This window comes from Oryza brachyantha, chromosome 3 (genome assembly GCF_000231095.2).
Source record: "Oryza brachyantha chromosome 3, ObraRS2, whole genome shotgun sequence".
In the NCBI taxonomy this organism is placed as follows: domain Eukaryota; kingdom Viridiplantae; phylum Streptophyta; class Magnoliopsida; order Poales; family Poaceae; genus Oryza; species Oryza brachyantha.
The window spans coordinates 4,712,458-4,733,566 of NC_023165.2; the positions used below are offsets into that span (position 1 = coordinate 4,712,458).

At 45.8% G+C, this 21,109-nt stretch overlaps 2 protein-coding genes across 5 annotated transcripts; one reads left to right on the top strand and one right to left on the bottom strand.

Annotated features, from left to right (window-relative positions):
- Positions 1–5,997: 5,997 nt before the first annotated feature.
- LOC102712063 (BTB/POZ domain-containing protein NPY4) lies at positions 5,998–10,989 on the top strand. 4 transcript variants are annotated; one of them, XM_015835775.2, is made up of 5 exons: positions 5,998–6,200; positions 7,179–7,999; positions 8,428–8,497; positions 8,781–9,941; positions 10,172–10,989. In XM_015835775.2, the coding sequence occupies exons 2-5, from the start codon at positions 7,938–7,940 to the stop codon at positions 10,691–10,693; spliced, it is 1,815 nt and encodes a 604-aa protein (XP_015691261.1). In that variant the 5' UTR covers positions 5,998–6,200; positions 7,179–7,937; the 3' UTR covers positions 10,694–10,989. The 4 variants fall into 4 exon arrangements, with proteins under 4 accessions (XP_015691261.1, XP_015691260.1, XP_015691259.1 ...); XM_015835774.2 differs by lacking the exon at positions 5,998–6,200 and adding an exon at positions 6,538–6,663; XM_015835773.2 differs by lacking the exon at positions 5,998–6,200 and adding an exon at positions 6,825–7,048.
- A 4,481-nt stretch (positions 10,990–15,470) lies between these two features.
- Positions 15,471–17,657, bottom strand: LOC102720969 (probable N-acetyltransferase HLS1). The gene is made up of 3 exons (XM_040522438.1): positions 17,432–17,657; positions 17,145–17,296; positions 15,471–17,001 (listed from the first exon to the last, which is right to left on the bottom strand). Exons 1-3 carry the CDS (start codon positions 17,597–17,599, stop codon positions 16,140–16,142), a joined length of 1,182 nt encoding a protein of 393 aa, XP_040378372.1. The 5' UTR covers positions 17,600–17,657; the 3' UTR covers positions 15,471–16,139.
- Between the last annotated feature and the right edge of the window lie 3,452 nt (positions 17,658–21,109).

The window sequence follows — 21,109 nt, forward strand, 5'->3', positions numbered from 1 at the left end:
TCAAGCTAGATATGTGTTTGGTTTGTATTATATTTGTGATAATATTCTATTTTTAATATATATATATATATATATATCATATGTCACTGACATAATAAAATATGATAAATTTGTCACATGTTGGCTCTATTTTTTGTTAGCCAACTTTTAGTAAAGTTAGCGACAACTTTGGGCAAACTGAGTATATCGACCAAACATCCCCTTTATCTCAATCTATCCTCTATGTATTTCCTTTTCTCATGGAAAATACAATACTGGTACTCTTTTTATTATTGCTCATTTCCCAAGCAAGCCATCGTCATCTTACGAGGCCATGAGCTCTCTCTCTCTCGTTATTCGGATGGGTGTGCAAGTGCAACTGTGCAGCATCAAACCCATCCGCTTTCTCCGAGCGAAGCACGCATGATGCGTCACGCCACCACGGGCAGCAGGAAGGAAGGAAGGAGAAACCGGCAGCATGTATGACTGACAGTGCGCCTCCTCTCCTCTGCCCCGCGATCATCTCTCACCTCCACCCGTCCGTCCCGCGGCCACCGCTTTCGCTTTCCTCGGCTTCCTCCTCCTCCTCAGATCACACCCGGGCGCGCGCAGGGCCATCCATGATGCGTCGCCCCGCCGCGAAAGGCGCGACGCGATGTGATGCGATGACTCCCTCGCTCGCGTCCGCGTCACGTACGGGGGAGGAGAGAACTCCCATCCCGACGCTCTCCTCTCCTCTCCTCTGGTCGGTACGGCCCGGCTCTGCTCTAGTAGTAGCAAATGAAGAGAGCGATTTGGCATTGCGCTGTGTCTGTCTCGCTGCCTCTGCTTGCGTGCGCCTGCCTGCCTGATGTCTGCGGCGTGCATGGTTCTCCCGTGCAAGAAAACATATGGATCTACTCAGGGTTGTTGCCAAGCTTTCAATGCGCACTACTGGTACCTCCGGTCGTCAGATTCAGAGGCTGCCCGGTGCATGATGCGATTCGGATCCTCGCACGACCAGTGGAAAGAAAAAGAAAAAGGCAAGGACGCCGTGTTGGCATTATTCGTCCTCTGCGATCCGGATCCCGTTGAAAAATCTACCAAACCCTCGATTGTATGGGAGAAAATCTCCCGATCCGCCGTGTTGGCGTGAAATTGTGTCACTCGCCCAAGCATACCACGTTAAGCCTTTAGAGCAAGTACAATAGCAGGTTATAAACTGGCTAAATGCTTATACACAGGAGGGGGTGAAAGAGAGAGAAGAAGTAAGCTGTTATCTTATAGCCAGTTTGGGCACAAGAACCAAGATTAAATGTGATAGCGACATGTGGGTCATGTATCAATAATAAAGAGCTAACTACTATATAAGTGGGCTAAGAGCAATGCCTTGGCTATATTATTAGCCTTGCTCTTAGGCCATTCACGTGCAAATATTCTTAGAGAGTGGTCTTAGTAAACGACGGTTTAAAACATTTATTTAAAAACTCTCACAAAGAGCTTTAAGTTTGTAAGTTAAACTTAGCATTTTCTATTCTAGTTTTATTTTTTAACTTTATAAGAAATTCAAACTTTTACACTAGACATCTTAAAATCCACGAACAAATAGAGAATAACTCTACTTCACCACCCTATCCTAAATCCGGACTCTTCTCCTCATCTTCCCTGATACTCCTCTCCAACAACGAGAAGCAAGGAGAGTTTCGTGAGCATGTCAGATCAGGCCTCAGGCTCATCAGATGCAGCATGTGGGGGATGAGCTCGATGGCATGGACCAGGGGAAGTTCTACAAAGTTGTCAAATTTGATCTTAGGCTCACTAGATCCGGCCTGTCCAAACGAACTCAATGGGGTAGAGCAAATAGTGAGGGGATCTAGACGTGCTAGGCAACACAAAAAGAGAGGTGAAACACAAGGTCAGCAGCTCAGTACCTAGGGGATAACGATGAGGTCAAAGGCACAAGTAGAGCAGCTCGGGCGATGCAACGTATTTCCCTAGCATGTACCCCACGCGTGCCCATACCACACACTATATTGAGACCAGTGTGCCTCGTAGAAGGTGCCTATGATCTGATGAGGCGACCCATATTCACCCTATCTCTCCTCCAATATGGCCTCCATGGCGAACGATGATCGGAGGGGCATGGGGACCACTTGTCATGCCCCATACTTCAAATGCCTTTAGGCAAACACCTAGCAAACTTCCAATCAAGGTTTTCCTATTATGTGGGATAGGGTTATCGGGCAGTAACCCTGAGAAATCAATTCATGAGCCAATTGACAAAGAATGTACTCGTTTGGCCTAAATGAAATATAATTTCATTTCATACTTATCACACGCATACTAATAGAAAAATAAATATATTAGAATACCCTTCACTTTACCAAATCTTGCTATAATTATATTCTACTCTGTATAGTCATAATTTATTTCTTTCATATTTCCACAAAATCCAATATAATTACTCGAAGATAAACATATATTTAGAAACAAAGATATGCCGGACAACAATTTTGAGTCGGTTCTCACCCCCATCTATTTGCTTATGCTTATATAAGTTAAATTTGAATTTTAAATCTTAAATTTAAAGTTGTTTTTGAAGTGTTTTCAACAAAATTTATTTTCCAATCTTGACTTTTAAATCGGTAAGAATATGTATATAAAAATTATACTTATAAAATACTTTTTTCGTTTGTAAATATGAAACGATCACCCGACCGTATATTACATTTGAGGTTATCTAGTTAAAAAATATTTCTCGATGGAATGTTCAGGTAATTTGTCGTCAAACTCAGGTGCCAAAAATTGGTGTAAATATCTCCGGACGAAAGGCCCGGATCCTGCCGTGGAACCAGGATCCGGACACATGATCGACGCGCGGAGATCCAACACGTACGACTCCAGCCGACGGTGGAGTACGAGCCAAACACCACAGTCCAGCAGCAAATACTCTCCTCCACTTGCTATACTAGCCAGCAGCCTAGCAGCAGCGACGTCATGGCCCATGGGCACGACCCGGACGGAGCACAACGCGCGGTTGGACCGCCACGGAACGCACCGTAGAATTCCTCCTCTGTATGCGTGCGAGTGGGAGGGAGGGAGGGAGGGAGGGGGAGCTCTGCTCTCGAGTTCGTTTCGCGCACCTACGTACGGGGGAAGAAAAAAAGGGGACGAAAAGGCGGTGGTGGACGGAATATGCGCGAGCGAGCGAAGAGGGGAGGTGAAATGCTTCGTGAAGCGCAACATCCATCATCATCATAGGTTGTCGCGGGCAGAGCGAGCAGCGGCACGCCTCAAAAGACAGACGCCGCGGCTATCATGAGGTTACCGCCCCACGCGCCAACCACGCACGCAGTAAATACGATAGCCTACGGACGGACGTAACGGACCCCCCAAGCTCCTCCTCAGCCTCTGCGCGGAAATTTTTTTATTAAACAAACTTTTTTTTAGTAAATAATTTTATTACTAAACAATTGTACAAAATTATTTTAAAACTGAATCTTTTAACCGTGATGTGGCAAGGTCAAAAGGTGCATACGGTAGAAATATTTTCTTAAGAGATTTAGTAATAAAATTATTTATTAAAAAATTTTAAAAAATAAAAAAAATCCTCTGCGTGCTACTACCACGAGCACTAGCACTGCAGGTAGTAGCGGCGTACTAGTGTACAATAGCAACTAGCTGTTCAACATGAAACCCGGTCCATAATTTCGTGTGCTAGAGGCGGTCCACGTACAGATAGAAGGTTTAGGATACTCACCATGCAGACTATAATGTTATTTTTATCTGTATTTATTATTATGACACACGGCTAATTTGGTGATGTGACATGTTATTTATTGAAGAGAGATAAAAATAAAGAAAACAGTTCTAGATCAAGAACTAGTGTATTTACGTAAAACAAGATTGATCGTGCGAGAAATGAGTGAGTCACATAGAATTTTCATTGTGTAAGATAGGTTCTTGACATGATGTTCAAAAGTATAGTTACCATGGTAGTTTCTAGCATTATGAGTGCCCTTAGAGTAGGTACAATAGTAGATTATAAGCTGATTATAAACATATTTTAAAGAGAAAAGAGAGAGCAGTTGACTACTAATTTATAGCTAGCTACAGCACGGGCTCAAAAATGCTTAGTGTATATAATATGTAGGACCATTATTAATGTTTTGTAGGTAGCTATTGTATGAATTGGCTATTAGCTTGACTATAGATGAATTGGAGCTAACAGTTAGCTATACTATTAACTTGCTGCCCAATTCATACAATAGCTATATACAAAGAATTAATATATGGTCTCACGTGTCATACACATTACGTCTTAAAAGTTCGTGTTTTATAGCTAACTCATAGTCAGCTATTCTACTTACTCTAGAGGCAAAGAAAATGAAAATCGTGCGTGACAGCGTAGTAGAGCAAGTATAATAGCAGGCTATAGGCTGACTATATGTTTATATGGAGGAGAGAGAGGGGATGAGAAGTGTAAGCAGACTGTAAGCTTGTAGATAGCTTGGGCACAAGAACCAAGAAACTGTGTGAGAGTAATATATGGGTCATGCATTAATGATGAAGAGCTAACTAGTATATGGGTGGACTAAGATAAAACAATTAGGGCATTTCCAACCCATAACACTAGATGTAGTTTCCATAAACTGCACATCGTCAACAAACTAGTACTAAACATTGCTCTTCCAATGCAAACACCACTATTCCATACTTCAATTTAATGCTACTTATCTCACATGATATCTTGAATATTGTGTAGAAACCATGTCTGTTTCATTTTTTCCTTATTTATTCACTTGCCACATTATCTTTCATCCTAGATGATAACTTATTTAATGTTATGGACACCTTACTAGTAATTGGGTTGAAAATGCCTTAGGAAGTCTTATAGCCGGTTTGTTGACTATATTATCAACCTTTCTCGTATGTATCGCGCTTATCCCTTATAAAAACGTGTCTCACGGCATCGTGTCTCCTCGTCGGCGGCGAGACGGAGGCCTCTCGGCGCCGGGTTAAAAAACACAGGGGAGGAGAGTCGAGGCTGGCGGGCGCATGGGCATCAATGCTCGGGAAGGCGAGATAGCTTTATCGGAGGCGCAGATTGGTCATGCAAAGCCCCTGGTTTTATGCGATCGATCTGGGACCAGTGAAAGCTTTGTACCACTTATTCCATCGGCCAATGACTTGTTTAGTGGCCAAACTGACGTGGTTGTATGTTGTAACGACCCGTGGTCTCAGCAAGATTCCACGAAGCTTTGTAAAGTTCGAGTGTATATTACGAACTATAGTTCATGTGAGATATAATGCTTATGAGAACTTATGTTTCATCCAACTAAGACTGTATTTTGGGTATTTGGATCAGAAGATGCGTGGCTTAATACTACTCTCTCCGTCATAGAAAGAAGCAATTCTCCATCCCCGAAAGAAGCAATTCTTAGGTTTTTGCGTTCAGCATTTGACCATCTATCTTATTTGATTTTTCTAAAAAAAGAGTTTAAAAAATTAGTCACATGTAAATTAATATTCATGTTTTATCATCTAATAAAAATAAAAAAATAATCGTAAATTTTTTTAATAAGACGAAGAGTCAAACGTAAAAAAACTAAAAAATTAATTTATTTTAGTACGGAGAGGGTATTTGGATTGGGATGTCTTTATCTTCATCAACCATAAGCACAGCCCAAATATAATTCCTTCCGGGAAACTGGGTTTGTTGGGCTGTCCGTTACCCGGCCCAGCCCGAAGAGGAGGAGGACGACGAGGACGAGCGCACGGACACGGAGGCTGCAGCTGGAAAGACGGACAGGTGGACCCCTCGCCCATACTGTGCCATAAACATTACGCTGCGCTTGTACCTAAAAAAGCAGCAGAGAGGAAGAGTAGGCGAGAAAACTGAAAAAAAGGCGTCACGTCCGGCCAGCCAGCCAGCCGGCCATCCGTCCTGCACCCAGCGAGCGAGCAGCAGACGCCCGCCCAGGACCGCGGCGAGGAGAGCTTTCTATTCCCCTCTTGAAAGCGGCAGCGAAAGACGACGTCGTCCTCGTCGTCCCCGCATAAACGCTAGCTACAGTGGTCGGCACAGCACAGCAGCAAAGCTAGTGCCCCCGCCCGACGAACGCCAAAAGCGAGCTTGCTGCTACTACCTCAAAGGCGAGGCGAGGAGACGAGGGAGGAGGAGGCAGGAAAGCCTTCTGTCCAAGCATCACTGCCCCCTTGCCTCTTCTTGGCTTCTTGCGGTGAACCTCTTCTCTCTCTCTCTTCTTCTAGCCTGCTCTGTGCTCTTCCTTTCTCTGTCGCAGCACTTCGCCCTCCTGCATTGCGAGTGTGTGTTCAGAGGGAGGGTGGCGTGGTGTGCTTTTGTGTGGGCACTCGAGGAGGCACGCTGGGCCGGCTCCTGACTCCTGGGGGTGCAGCCATTGGAGGAGGGAAGAGGACGTACACCTGCAAGGCCACTGAGGTTTAATTTGGCACACCGTCTTTTCCCCAGCAACACACACAAGCATGCACGCACAGAGGTGAGTGAGAGAGATAAAAGAGACTAGAGAGACATGCACATGTGCGAGCACACGGCGGATTGCGCACACTTGCGTGGCTGCATCCGGGAGGAGGAGGCGCTCGTCTTCCTGAGCATGCAGTTCTTGGGTTGAGGAGTGAGGAGGAGGAGGAAGAGTGGAGGTGGGGGTGGCTCCATTGCTCGGGGTGGGTCTCACTGTTCCTCTTTCCCCGGTCATGGCTGATGCTGCCCTTCGCTTTGCCTTTGTTCGTGTGCGCCTTGTAGCGTACCCTGTTTTGTTGCCTTCCCCGTGTTGCTATAAAATCTCGATGCATCCCACATGCTTCCTCATGGCTGTCACATTGTGGCCGTGGTTGCTGTGTGCTCTTGGTTTTTAATTCTCCCCATCACTCTCTTTCTCTTTTTTTTTCTCTCTTCTAGCTCATCACATCATCGTATATGCTTTCTCTTCCTCCTCCTCTCGTCATCGATCTCAAGCTCGGCACAAAACTGTGAGATCTTGGCACATTGATAAAGATTCCCGCACAAGCACGCACCGGAGCCAGAGCTCGGTGCAAGTGGCCGTTCTTGGTCTCTCCATTGCCTCCCCCATCTTGCATTATAAAAGATGCTTGGTGTCTCCTGCTCCAAGGCGTGTTAAAGAAAAAAAATACCAGACTGACCCTTGTGTGTTTTGCCGTTGTTGTTGTTGCTGCTGCAGAGATTTGTAGAGCGAGCGAGAGATCGCCTGCTTGGGGAACAGTGTGGTGGAGAGGAATGTGGACGAGTTGTTTATGAGTGGTGCATTGGACACAAGATCCTGCGTGATTCTTGGTTTATTAAAACAAAGTTGGCGAGGAGGAAGGAATTATACTAATCGCCTCTCAGATCAACAAGGACAGGCAGCAATTAACAGGTAGCAGCAGGAGGAGGTGGGGTTGTGTCAGCTTTGTGCTTTGTGGGTGTTGTCCCTCCTGGCTCTGGCTTCTTGCCTCCCTCTACCTCCTCTCTATCTCTCTCTCCTCCATATAGTTTACTTCCATTGAGGTGCTTGTGCTCCTCACCGTTCTTGCCTCACTGCCTACGATAGCAGCAGCATCGGCCCGCATAAGTAGGCTCAGCTTGGAGTGTGCTTGAAGCAGCAGTGAGTGCTGTACTGCTGTCGCAATACCTCATAATCTGTTTGATTTCCGCTGTACGAACGATCTCCGGGCCGGCCTGGGCACGTTGCCATATTCGGTCGTCTCGCCACAGCCATCCAGCAGAGTGTAGCTAGTTGTTCCTGCTCCTTGTACTTGTTTGCTCCTGGAGTAGCTGCTGTTCATCTTCTGTGGAAAAAATATGGGCTAGTAGTGGTGTCGCATTGGTTGCAGTGTTGTGCTAGTGCGTGCTGGTCTGTGTTTGTGGCTTTGTGCTGTGTCCATTGATCAGGAGTAGGAGATTGTAAGGCCTGTGCCGTCTGTTCTTTGCCTGTCTCAAGATGAAGTTCATGAAGCTTGGATCGAATCCGGATACTTTTCAGGATGACGGCAATGAAGTCAGGTAAATTGTTCGCACATCTTGTGTGTTCCTTTACCTTGTTCTTGTACATGATCTCAAGTTGTAAGTGGTTCTTTATTTCTGGTGGTTTTCTTCAGAACTTAATGTACTACTATTGAACGATGAATATGCCCCCATGGAATATGCGACCAATCCCCTATCTATTTTACATTATCTTGAAGAACTGAAATAGAAATGTTAAACAACAGAGGAACTAATAATCCTGGTTAGTTTAGTACCGTAATAACAGGAACTGTATTTCTCCATCTGTCTCTCTTTTTTTTTTGAGAAAGTATTTCTCCATCTCTTAATAGCCCCATTTATTCCAAGTAGTCTAAATGCTAGACGCAAAAGTCTACTGTTCATTTAGGCAAAGGCTGCTTGTTCTTTTTTCGTTTTGTCATCACTTATGAGACTGTTCATCCTTGCAGCATTGCGGCAACTGAATTAGTGAGCGATGTCACCGTTCGCATAGGGACTACAAGGTTCTACCTTCACAAGGTAAAAATATTCTTCCTTTTCATTCATGCAACACTTTTTCAGAGAACTACCTTCATAATGCTTACCACGGTAGAAATTTCTTGTGGTTCAGAAGATATAGGCTTATCCGTGGTTTTGATACTTACGAACATAGTATGTTAAACCCCTTGTAACTCAATTTTTCCCTTTGTGGTTTGTCTGCTTATTGAAACCTAAGAGTAAATATTTAGCTTTATGCTACTTTTTCCTTGTTCATTTGATGTTTATTCTATATTTATCTGATCTACATTTTCCTGCCATGCAGTTTCCACTTCTATCCAAGTGCGCTCGCTTTCAGAAGATGATCCCAACTACTGGTGATGAAAATATTGAGATTCAAACCCATGACATTCCTGGTGGTGCCAAGGCTTTTGAGATCTGTGCCAAGTTTTGCTATGGCATGATTGTCACGCTCAATGCCTACAATGTCACTGCTGCCCGCTGCGCTGCAGAGTACTTGGAGATGCATGAAACTGTCGACAAGGGCAATCTCATCTACAAGATTGATGTTTTCCTTGGATCAAGCATTTTCCGGAGTTGGAAGGATTCTATTATTGTTCTTGGTACAACAAAGGCTCACTTACCTTGGTCAGAGGATCTTAAGCTGGTTAGCCACTGCATCGACTCCATTGCTTCAAAAGCCTCTACTGACACTTCCAAGGTTGAATGGTCATATTCATACAATCGCAAGAAGCTCCCAACTGAGAATGGCCTTGATTTGGAATGGAATGGAGTCAAGAAGCAGCAGTTTGTGCCACATGATTGGTGGGCTGAGGATCTCACAGATCTTGACATTGATTCCTACAAGCAAGTCATAACAGCAATCAAGACCAAGGGTATGGTGCCCAAGGATGTGATTGGTGAGGCAATCAAGGCCTACACATACAAGAAGCTCCCTTCGTTAAGTAAGGTTTCAATGGTCCATGGTGATGCAAAAGTCCGGGCAATGCTAGTTACCATCACATGCTTGTTGCCATCAGAGAAAGGTTCAGTTTCATGCAGCTTCCTTCTAAAGCTACTGAAAGCAACCAATTTGCTGAAATGTGGAGAGCTGTGCAGGAAAGAGCTTATGAAGCGCATTGGACGGCAACTAGATGAAGCATCAGTGTCAGATCTTCTGATTCCCACGGTAGATGGAGAGACCACAGTTTATGACATTGACATGATACTTAGTATAGTAGAAGAATTTGTAAGGCAAGATAATAAGAATGCCCAGAAACATAATGGTGGTGAAGTGGATGGTCATGTCCAAGCACCTAGTGCATCCATGATTAAAGTGGCTAAAATTGTTGATGGGTATCTTGCCGAGGTTGCAAAAGATCCAAATACACCCATTTTGAAGTTCATTCATCTAGCTGAGACAATGTCAGTCAATTCAAGGCCAGTTCATGATGGGCTATACCGTGCCATTGACATGTATCTAAAGGTACTCTTGCAAATTTCGACTTCCAATCAAAATGCACAATCCATACTGATATACTAGCACATACTCCTAATGCATTTTCAGTTCCTGTCACTTTCTATTTAAATTCACGAATTTATTTCACATGCATTGTTTTGTGTGCTATCAGATCAGAATACAGTTCATTGAAGTTCCTCGTTTCTTATGGATATACAGTTTGTTTAAAGTATGACATCTGTTTTATTACTGAACAGGAGCACCCAAGCTTGGGCAAGAGTGACAAGAAGAAGCTTTGCAGCCTCATGGACTGCAAGAAGCTGTCACCGGACGCCTGTGCTCACGCGGTGCAGAACGAGCGGCTGCCACTGAGGACCGTGGTGCAGGTGCTGTACCATGAGCAAACGAGGGCGTCTGCCGCAGTCACCATCCGAGCTGACAGCATCTGCGTCGGCTCCTACGAGAGCTCGAGGTCAGGCGCAACCACGAACACGGAGGACGAGTGGGACGGCGTCATGGCGGTGGAAGACCTCAGCCTGTCCAAGACCACCAAGCTCGACGACGCTGACAAGAACCATTGCAACGGCAAGATCGGGAGCAACGGCAAGGCGAAGGGCGGCGCGACGCCCAAGAAGGCGGCTCTCGGGAAGACGACGACGCCAAGCAAGGGCCAGTCCGGTGAGCGCAGCAGCTCGGATTCGTCGGACAGTGCCATCTTGCAGAAGCTGGAGCTCCCGAAGAGGACCCCCTCAAGGAGCACGAAGCCGACTGCTGCGTAGCGTAGCTCCTGCATGAATTCTCGGTGGATTCGTAAGGATCGCTAGGTTCTTAGCTGCTGTCTGGTTCTTTTCTCTCTTTCTTTCTTTCTTCATCAATGTTGCATAGAAGCAAGAACTGATGGTTTACACGTCTGTAGGGATGTTATAATGTGAGGTCTTCTTTTAGGTGATCTTAATTATTAGCATGTAGGCTTGCCATGAAACCTATGAAATGTTGGTTGCTACTTTGAGGTTTTATGTCATACTCAAAAGTTAGTTGTTATGAAGAGTCTACTTTGTTAGAACTTAGTTCAAGCGTGATTGATTTGCTGATATACTGGTAGAGTGGTATGATTTCAGTTCAGATCGTCCAAACTCGCCATTGTTCAAGTTGTGTAATTTGTAAGTACACAATGCTGTCCTGAACCGAGAGCTAATTGAATTCTGGGCCCAATAGGGATCTCTTTCAGGCTTGCACCAACTGGGCTCAGATTGAATTTTGCAGCTGGTTGGACTTTTTTCCCGGAGAACGTATGAGTTATACCGTACTGTACGTTATAGTACAGGCACTAGTCTGCACTACGTACTTATGTAAAAGCATAATGTATAGTACTGTGGTTTTATACTACTACTTTGTTTTGCACCCTACTTTGACACCAGTTCCACAATATTTTGTAATTTGGACTAGCAATTGCTGTGGGCTTGTTTAGTTTGCAACCAAACTAAAAATGTTGGCACTATCAAATCTTAGGCCAAGTTTTGTTAGCGTCAATGTTTTGTTAACATATAGTAGTATATATTAATATATGTGATTGGGACATTTCGGTGACAAACCAAACCTTCTCAAAATAATATTCAAAGTGCCAATGTTTTGGTGGAGCATATTCTGGCTTTAGACCAAATTTGACAACCAATATATTTTAAGTCATCCGGTTATTACGAATGGGCTTTATATGTTTTTTTAATGATGTGTCGATGGTGTGAGTTGCCTAATGAAATATATAGTTGTTGAGTTGTGATCCAAATTCATCTGTATACGTCTAACCGTTATAAACTCTAGCCGAAGGAGTTGAGGCTTTATATGGTTTATTTTTAGACTCATGTAACCGTTATAAACTAGTTGGAGGAGTTGGGGTTATAAATGGGTGATTCCTTCAACACAATCGAAGGCTTTTGGACCCCCTCTTCAATCTGAGCAACCTAAGTGAGTGTCCAAGAGCTTGAGTAGCAAACTGAAGGTCTTATGTGCTAGATTTTAGCATTGAGTGTGTTGTACTATTATTAAGAAAACTCAATCTCCAATGCTTTGTGTTCTAAAGCATGTCTGATGTATTTGATGGGAGTGGAGAGTGATTGGAGGTTTGTGATTGTAATCCCGTGAGCAACCGGAGTGTGTGGTACGCTCAGGAGCACTTGTGAATGTTATGCATCTCCGTTAGAAGGAAAGAGGTAAATGCAGTGGAAGCTAAGCTATACCTTGGTAGGGGTTTGATTGAGTAAGTTTTACTGAAGATGGTTACTCAGATGATACCGGATAACCAGATAATACCTAATATATGATAATACCTAGAATATGATAATACCAACTAGTATTATCAGATTTATAATTTTCGTATTCGGAAGGATCCCGTCGTGCAGGCAGGCTATTATAAAATACATATTGAGCTGGTTAATACGTGATTTACATTGTTATTTTTCTTTTTAGAAAAATATGGAATTGGTGTTGAAGTGGTCGTGAACCCATGATTAATACACCCGTTTAAAATATAATATTTTTAAGTTATTTATCAAGCATTAAGGTTGAGGATAAAATACTGTCGTGCTTCTTAATAAAGAAGAAACGAGTGAATGTGATGACAAAGTAGAAATTATTTTAAATGATATCTGATTGATGAGATAAATAATATTACGAAAAGCATTAGAAATATTCTTTGTGAAAATATAAATTTAAAAATTGTTATATTTTGGAGGAGAAAGTATGCATGTTGATTACTACCTCCGTTCCGAAATAAGGTTATTTTTAGTTTTTAGATAATGTTTTGACTTTTTATCTTATTTAAATTTTTTTTGTAATTAATATTTTTATTCATCCTGGATGATAGAATATAGATAGTATTTTATGACTAATTTTTTATGTTTTTATATAATTTTTTTAAATAAAACAAATAGTAATATGCTTTGACCATGGAAATCGAAAAACGACTTTAACAGTTAGCAGCAGTCCGCCCTCCCGCGCCACGATGGACGGCGGCTGCAGATCACGGCCGACACACCTGACGGCTGATTTTGACCAGCGTGCAAAAGGATCGATGCCAAAGTCAGGTCAGTAGGAGTAGGTCAAAGGTGTGATGACTGACTGACAGACAACCCATACCCTGAACAATCATTTTAACTGGGAAAATAAAAAAGTTTGGGCGTCGCATTAAATGGAAAACGAATTTTCCAGCTCGTCTGAGACTATGAGACGAATCTCTTGGGCTCAATTAATCCGTCATTAGTGTATGTGGGTTACTGTAGCACTTATAGCTAATCATGGACTAATTAGGTTTAAAAGGTCCGTCTCGCGATTTCTCACGTAACTGTGTAATAAGTTTTTCGTTTTATCTATATTTAGTGGCTTAGTGCTTTATTTAGATGTTAAAATATTTATATTTTTGAAGAAAATTTATGTGAATTAAACAGGGCCTGACACATAGAAAGCTCTCAATCCTGGCCGGCCGTTTCAGTTCAACAGGAGAGGTAAAAAAAAGGCAGCAGCCTCCGACCGAGTTCCGTACCGTCAAGCATCAACGCATCAGTGAAATCGTGTCGTGCTGGGCAAAGAGAGATAAGAAGAGAAGAAAAAGAAAACACGAAAACAAAAAAATATCGTAACCCGTCCTTCTCACCTCGGCGTTTTGTCCATCCCTTGTTGACCACCGCACCGAGCAACGTAGCATGGGGACATGGCACCGAGCCCAGTAGCCACGCCGCCACGGCAAATCCACCGGGGCTTTTGACGCCAAGCTGATCGAACAGCTGCAACCCTCGCTTTCCTGTCCCCAATGCCACCTCGCATTTTGGGCGAGCAGAACAACGCTTCCCTGGGTGTTTGCGTGCCTGTACCGCACTACTCCGATGCAATCCGTCTGCGAACTCCCTATGTAAAAAAAAAACAATTCTTCGGTTTTCGTGTCTAATGTTTGATCATCCGTTTTATTTGAAATATTTTTAAAAAATTAAAAAAACTAGTCACACGCAAAATACTATTCATAATTTATTATCTAATAAAAACAAAAATATCAATTATAAAAAATTAAATAAGACAAAGAATAAAAAAATATAGGTAAAAAATGAAAAATTGGTTTATTTTAGGACGGAGAGAGTATATGTGGCAGCAGGTCGATCGTGGTGTGGCCCAGGCAGCATCCACGCAGTTCCAGCAGCAGATGCAGCGAGGGGGTGTTTAGATTAAAAAAATTTTTAGGAGAAGTGTCACGTCAAATGTTTGTCGGAAGAGGTTTTCGGATACAAATGAAAAAATAAATTTTACGGCTAGCCTGGAAACCACGAAACGAATCTTTTGAGCTTAATTAATCCGTCATTAGCATATGTTAACAACTATAGCACTTATGACTAATCATGGACTAATTAGGCTCAAAAGATTCGTCTCAATATTTCTTTCGTAATTGTGCAATTTAGTTTTTTGGTTCATCTATATTTAATGCTTTATTTATGTGTCCAAAAATTTGATATGATGTTTTTTTAAAAAAAATTGAGAACTAAACAAGGCCTGAGCAGCTCTCCTAGACTCATGGCTATTTGGACCAACTGCCAAATGCTAAGGTGTGTATAGATTGAGAAAATTTTTTGGGAGAAGTGTTACGTCAAATGTTTGACCAGATATCGGAAGCGGTTTTTGGGCATGAATGAAAAAACGAATTTCACGGCTAGCCTAGAAACCACGAGACGAATCTTTTGAGCCTAATTAATCCATCATTAGCACATATTGGTTACTGTAGCACGCATGGCTAATCATGGACTAATTAGACTCAAAAGATTCGTCTCAAGATTTCTTACATAACCGTGCAATTAGTTTTTTAGTTCATCTATATTTAATGATTTATTTAGATGTCTAAAAATTCAATGTGATGTTTTTGAAAAAAATTTAGAAACTAAACAGGCCTGATACTGTGATACATGTACTAGTATACTAGCAGCAGATGCTGGCTTGCTTGCTGCTGCCTACTAGACCGAATGGAAAAAACATATACTCCGTGAAACGCAGGGACACCGGGTTCTTCTTCTTCTTCCTTCAGGCTCAGTGGTGCAATTGTGCAAAGCGTACGGTAGCTGCATGCGCTTTGCCGATTCTTCCTTATCCATCCGATTTGGGTGTACACGTACACGTACTTGGCCACCTAATATAGGGCAACATCAATCGGTGCGTGTCCAATGGGTAAGTACCAATGTGATAGCCACCTAAGGAGTACCATCACACACTAATAACATCAAGTCGTGCGTGCAATAAGTGACGCCAGTGTGATCAAAATGGAGCAAGTCAGCGAGGTGGGGTATTTTTGGGTGCAAAGATGTTTTTGTCTGCTGATCAAAATGTGAGCTCTACCGCATGATATTTTGTTGTACCTAACGTCAATGTCGCCTGGATCGAAGCGAGCAGCAGAATGTCATGGAGAAATAGGATTCTTATGCCACGAGAAACCCAATCATTGCGCTGCATGTACTATCAGTTCGTACCTGATTGGCCATCTTTCCCGTTACGACACTGCAAAGGGGCGATATTCATTGCACCATTTGGAAAAAAACACTCGCATTTTCCGTTAACGAGCAGCGGTTTGCATCTGCATGAACCAAATGCTCACAAGGACTTGTAGAACACGTGGCACTGCACAGTACACCGAGCGAATGAACAGTCTCGGTCAAACGAGCACAACAGAAGCTGGTTTGGAATTTGTCAGAGGCCCCCATCATCATCAGCTGCTGCTGCATCACGCATGCATGCATTGCTGATGCTGGCCATCGACCATTGCACAGTGCACAAACTCAAAAGGCGTGGCGAACATGAGCCAGCAACTGTTCTAGCGACTGTACAGTACACGGGTACCAGTCGCTCACTTGGACATTTTTTTTATTAGTGAAGTAAATGTAAAGATGGATGAGAACTGTTACCGTTTGATTTCTACTAGTAGTACCAACACTTTAGTAGGTTAAATATTTTCGTTAAGTGTGTGATTTGCTACCAAGGTTTGATAAAACAGTTCCTCGACGTTGCTGTCGATTCAGTTGATCTATTCCTGCACTTTCCGATTATAATTAGGGCAGAATCCGCAGAACAAAACTCGCCTGCTATAACGAACCGTGGAAGAGGCTAATGCTAAATCAAAGGAGAAAATTACCGAGATGCTCCCAAAAAAATTTTAGATCGTACGGTCTAGCTACAGTTGACTATGGTAGCATCCGATTTTACCTACACTTCTCTGGGGTCCACGAAAATGGAGAAGCCAGGAGGCGATCTGGACCAATCCCAGCCGTCCGATTCCTCGATGCCACCGAGCCGCTTCATGCACCACAGGTCCTCCGTGCACGAGAGGCGGCGCCAGTGCGGGATGCGGCGGCGGAGCGGGTCGCATGCCGCCACCTCGACGGCCACGGCCGCCGCCCTGCCGCGCGCCATGTTGACGAACGTCGCGAACAGCGCCTCGGCGGCTATCGAGGCGTCGGGGCCGTCTCCGGCAAGGCCGTACGCGAACCACCCGGAGAACGGGCGGAAGAAGTCCGGGACGGACGGGACGCGCATCCACCTCGCCGCGCGGTCCAGCGCGCGCGTTGCGGCCGCGGCGGCGCGGCGAAGGCGCGACGCGCCGCGCAGCTCGAGGCGGAACACGCCGCCGCAGTCCCAGAGGGACGCCAGCGCCCAGGACGCCGGGGGGCACGCCAGGAAGCGCTCGGCCCCACGCCACTCGCGGCGCCCATCACTCCCGTCGTCGATGACGGCGAGGAACGTGCCGATGGAGAGCTGGTTCCCCAGCACGGCGCCGATGTCGGCGGGGAAGAACTCGACGTGGGCGAACCGGGCGTTGTACAGCCGCTCGGCGTCGCGGGCGCCGAGACGGAACACGGCCGCGCGGCGCGGGACGCGGAGGCGGTGCGCGTGCACGGGGTGCACCAGCAGCGACGGCGTCCGGAACTTGGAGTAGCCGCACCTCACCGTGAACAGCCGCAGCGATGCCTCGTTGGACTTGTCAGTGGCCATGTATGCGTACTCGGCGCCCATCCGCTCGAACCACTGCTCCAGACGCTGCACCAGCCGCAGCGCGAGCCCCATCCTCCTGCACAACAGAGGAAACCCGCGCGAATCACGCGCCATTTCCTTTCCTGAACGATACGCAACCGAGCCGACCGCTGCGACGCCGCGCCTCCGCGGACAGAGGAAACGAACGACCAAGTCGCGGCTGTTTCTTTTTTTTTTTACCTGTGGCTAGGCGCGACGCGGAGCCCGAGAATGTAGCCGACGCTGGCGACGGCGTGGGCGCCAGGGCAGCTCTTGCCGGTGGCGACCGACTTCACGGTGCCCCTGATGATGCCGACGATGATCCGGCCGCCGGGGCCCAACGTCTCTGCTACCTTTCCATTCGCAAAAACAACGCAAACTTCAAAATCAACACAGCCATCATACGAGCAACCGTGAAAACAAGCAAGCTGCGGGCAGCAAGTACACGGAAAATCAGCCGTTGATACGACATGATCGCACGTACGTACCAACATGAGGTAGTCCGGCGAATGGCGAATGCGGGCGACGGGATCTCCGAGCAGGTCAGCGTGCAGAGACATCCCGCCGGTCGGCCCGACGTCGCACTCCCGGTCGACGGCCTCCGTCCCGGCGCGGTCTCTGGACGGGTCGTACTCCCGTATGTCCACCGCCGCCATGGCATACACCCCGATATCGTCACGATCGAGCTCGCGACCGTATCGACCTCTCAATCTGGCTCCGCCGCTGTGCATAGGCATGTAGCACGTAGCATATATATATAGGCAACCGCAGTGGGGTTTCCCGTCTTCCTAGCCCCCTGACGGCGCTCGCTCTGCGTGCCGGCTCTGGCCTTCTATTTTCTCGTAGGATGACAATAAACCGTAAGTCTTTTTTTTTGAAAAAAAGAAAGTTGTAACGCACGGACGTAATCAACGCAGATATCGCGCGAATGCCCTTTCCTCCTCCCATCTCTCCCTCTCCCCTGAATCATGTGGAAAGTGAGTGCGCGCGCGCTTAAGACGCATATACGCGCGGGCGCAGATGGTCGCAAGTTGTGCGAGATGGAAGGCGGGAGATCGATCGGTCGATCCATCGATCGATCGGCAAGAAGCATATGACGAGACGGGGTGGGGGAGCAAAAAAGGAGAGGCCCAAATCCAACCGTCAATTCGGCGGCTCGACCGTTCGGACGTTCGGTTAGTGATTCAATTCCTTCTCGAGATATTTTAGCTGTGGCGTTATCCATCCACGGCTCGATCATCCAGTAAAGGTGTGAAACAGTTGGTGTTGGGTTTAATTGTGGGTTGTGCGATGAATTAACTTGGCGTCGGCTGGGAGTGGAGCATATGATTGGACTGAGGGGAGTAACTGCATTCATGCATCAGCACCACGAGATCCTTTTGCGGTGTAATTGGGCGTTATTAAGACCCTGCCATTACCACCGGAAGCTCCTTTGCTTGCCTTAAGTTACCTTTGTTACGATGATTGGCTTTGTGCGCGATCTCCCTGTGAGAAAAAGATCGGTAATTGTATACACGGCAATCAGGCAAAAGGTCGGCCACTCGGGGCGTTACAAAGATTGCAACACTAACCGTGGTCGGTTTTACCATGACGTTTACATTCGTGGGGGGAATGGATTTCCGAGTCAGTCAAAACTCAAAAGTTGGCAGGGCGATGATCTCTCTCCTAGGGGATAGGGCCCGCCCAACTATCCAATAGTTAAGCTTATCCAGCAAAGTTATAATACAGTAGCATTTTAGCAAGCTGCAGATCGAGCTAGCGTTCTCAACTTGTGGGTCGATCCATCCTTTTGCGTGTGATTAATCAATCCGTTTCTGCATCAAATTGTGCCGATGCAAACACGGTTATTCGTTAGGCCAGAGCTGTACCTGTCAGTTCGCAACGAACCAATAACTTGTCGGATGAACTGAGCCAAGTGGGGGAAATACTTCCCCGGTTTTCTGTTTTAAGTTTTTTTTTTTGTAGAACTTCTATTTTAAGTTAATGGAGCGTGAATTTATCGACCAAAAGGATTATGGACTGTATATGGCCACGTCTAATGCTAATTTGATAGTTTGATCGCTGCCTAGTGGTATCATTTTCTAAGAGAGCTCAAAGAGATGCCTGACTCGGACACATCTCTCGCGCTCATGCCAAATGCACATGCGTGCATGCACACATCCTATATGCGTTTCAGATCGAGAGACCAACAAAAGCTTCGAGAAACCGGTAGAATGAGTGAACGATATTTGCACTAAGCTTCCCTTGCATTAAACTTGCACGTGTAAATACGCACTTGTAGCGTTATACGCATAGGCTAAGTCCTAGACCTGAATGGCAGATCGAGCTACCCTGACCGAAACTAAAAAGTAAAGCTGTACCGTAACAATCTTGCTCAAGTTCCCTCAAAAGAGATCCTGTCTGGAAGTGAGTGGATCGATGAGCACCGATGACTAGATCACCAGAAATGCGCCATGGAACAGTAGGCGAGAACAAGCCACGTCGTTCTCCGGTTCTCCCTGTCGCAACAGACCGACCAGCTCTTTCGCACGTCACCCCCCTAGCTATCCCCTTCTACCGCTGTTCGATCGGCCTCCCGCCCTTTTTCTACCACTCGCGAAAGGACATGTGAGGCGAAGCGCCGCGCCGCCCTCGCGCGCATGCGGTTCGCGTCGCGACGAATCCGATGCCGATGCCGAGTTGCCGACGCGCGCGCTGGGGGAACCAGCGCCACTCCCTGCACCGTTGTCAAGAGCAGATTTTGTAGGGGTAGCAGTTAACGGCAACAGCATCCGCCCGCGTATCCCTCCCCGCGCGGAGAACGACGTGCCGCCATCTGCCACCACCGTTGTAACCGCGCGTGCTCGGTGATCTCCACTACCCTGTTTGGTTCGTTCCCGGCCGCACGGCGCGTGTCTGTCGTGCCGTCGCCACGGTAGGGACGTGTCCCGTCGCGACGCGCGGCGGGGTGGATTTTAGTACGAGTGGTGGTGGGTTGGCTGGTTGCCCGGGGCGAAACGGCGGCGGCGCGGTCCTCTCGTGACTCGTGGTCGCGCGGGGAGGGATCTATTTTTTTGGTTTGGTTTGGTTGGGCAGTGGGTGGGGTGGCCAATCGTACGTACTACTACGAGTTTTCCGCCGTACAAACCAAGGAAAAGGCCCACTTTACACAGTGGAAAGGCGAGCCGTGTCCGATAGCGTGGAGCGGTTTAGCGACGTGTGGTGGGATTCAGTTTCGCGGCGCCTGTGGCTTGGCTGCAACCCCCGCCTCTGCCTGCTTGCTCGCATTGCTCGCCGCTCGGGTTGCTTCCGTCACGTGAAACCGTGACACCTGAGCTTGGCTTTAGCGAAAGACCTGGGCCGTGGGTCTTGTGACGATATACGTGTGCCTTTTGTTTTGCGGGTCGCAAAATAACCAGAGTGGTGCCAGCGCCCAGAAGCAACTCGTTCATGCGATTTTGAGTCCATAACCCCTTTGTTTGTGCGTACCCGATTGGGCGTAGAGGAGAGCTCGTACAAAAGGACAAGCTAAGGTCACCTTTGGTAGCCTCAAGACGTACTCTATACATGTAGAGTCCCACTATATATCTATCTTATTTATTATACGACTCACGTACGCCTAAAACTATGCAACTATAGTTAAGTTAGGGCCGGAGGTTCACATGCACAGTGACACCGTTGATCAAACTCTCAGTTATACATAGATTAGATGATAGGGTCATATGCATAGCGATTTTCATACATGTACTACTATAGGTGAGCAAAAAAACACCAAACCAACATACCAAACCGAGAAGACCAAGACCGAGACTAAGACCGAGAAATTCGGTCCTAGCAATGAAACACCCTATTTTATTCGATCAATTCAGTTAGTTAGAAAAAACAAATTAACAAAAAAAAATCTAAATGCAACCTACAATCCGCTAAGTTCAATATATTAAACTCTAATTTTTCACACCCCTAATTATTTAAGCATACGACCCAATAAAAGTTTTTACTCGTGGTTGCGATTTTCTTATGAAATTTGAGTTGAACAATTATTTTTTTCATATATGAAACCGTTGCTGAATTTTAGTCATGACTAAGAGCGAGACCGAATTATTCGGTCCTTATTTTTTCTCACAACTGATCATTTATGAGTTTATGGTAACCAAATTTTAGTTAAAGAACGAGGATCTAGGACTATA

Excerpts from the sequence above, each read along its gene's own strand:
- LOC102720969 (XM_040522438.1), bottom strand. The coding sequence starts at position 17,599 with ATGGCGGCGGTGGACATACGGGAGTACGACCCGTCCAGAGACCGCGCC. Across the intron at positions 17,297-17,431 it reads CGCCGGACTACCTCATGTTG|GTAGCAGAGACGTTGGGCCC; the intron begins GTACGTACGTGC and ends GCGAATGGAAAG. Across the intron at positions 17,002-17,144 it reads CGCGTCGCGCCTAGCCACAG|GAGGATGGGGCTCGCGCTGC; the intron begins GTAAAAAAAAAA and ends TCTGTTGTGCAG.
- LOC102712063 (XM_015835775.2), top strand. The coding sequence starts at position 7,938 with ATGAAGTTCATGAAGCTTGGATCGAATCCGGATACTTTTCAGGATGAC. Across the intron at positions 8,000-8,427 it reads GATGACGGCAATGAAGTCAG|CATTGCGGCAACTGAATTAG; the intron begins GTAAATTGTTCG and ends TCATCCTTGCAG. Across the intron at positions 8,498-8,780 it reads CAAGGTTCTACCTTCACAAG|TTTCCACTTCTATCCAAGTG; the intron begins GTAAAAATATTC and ends CCTGCCATGCAG.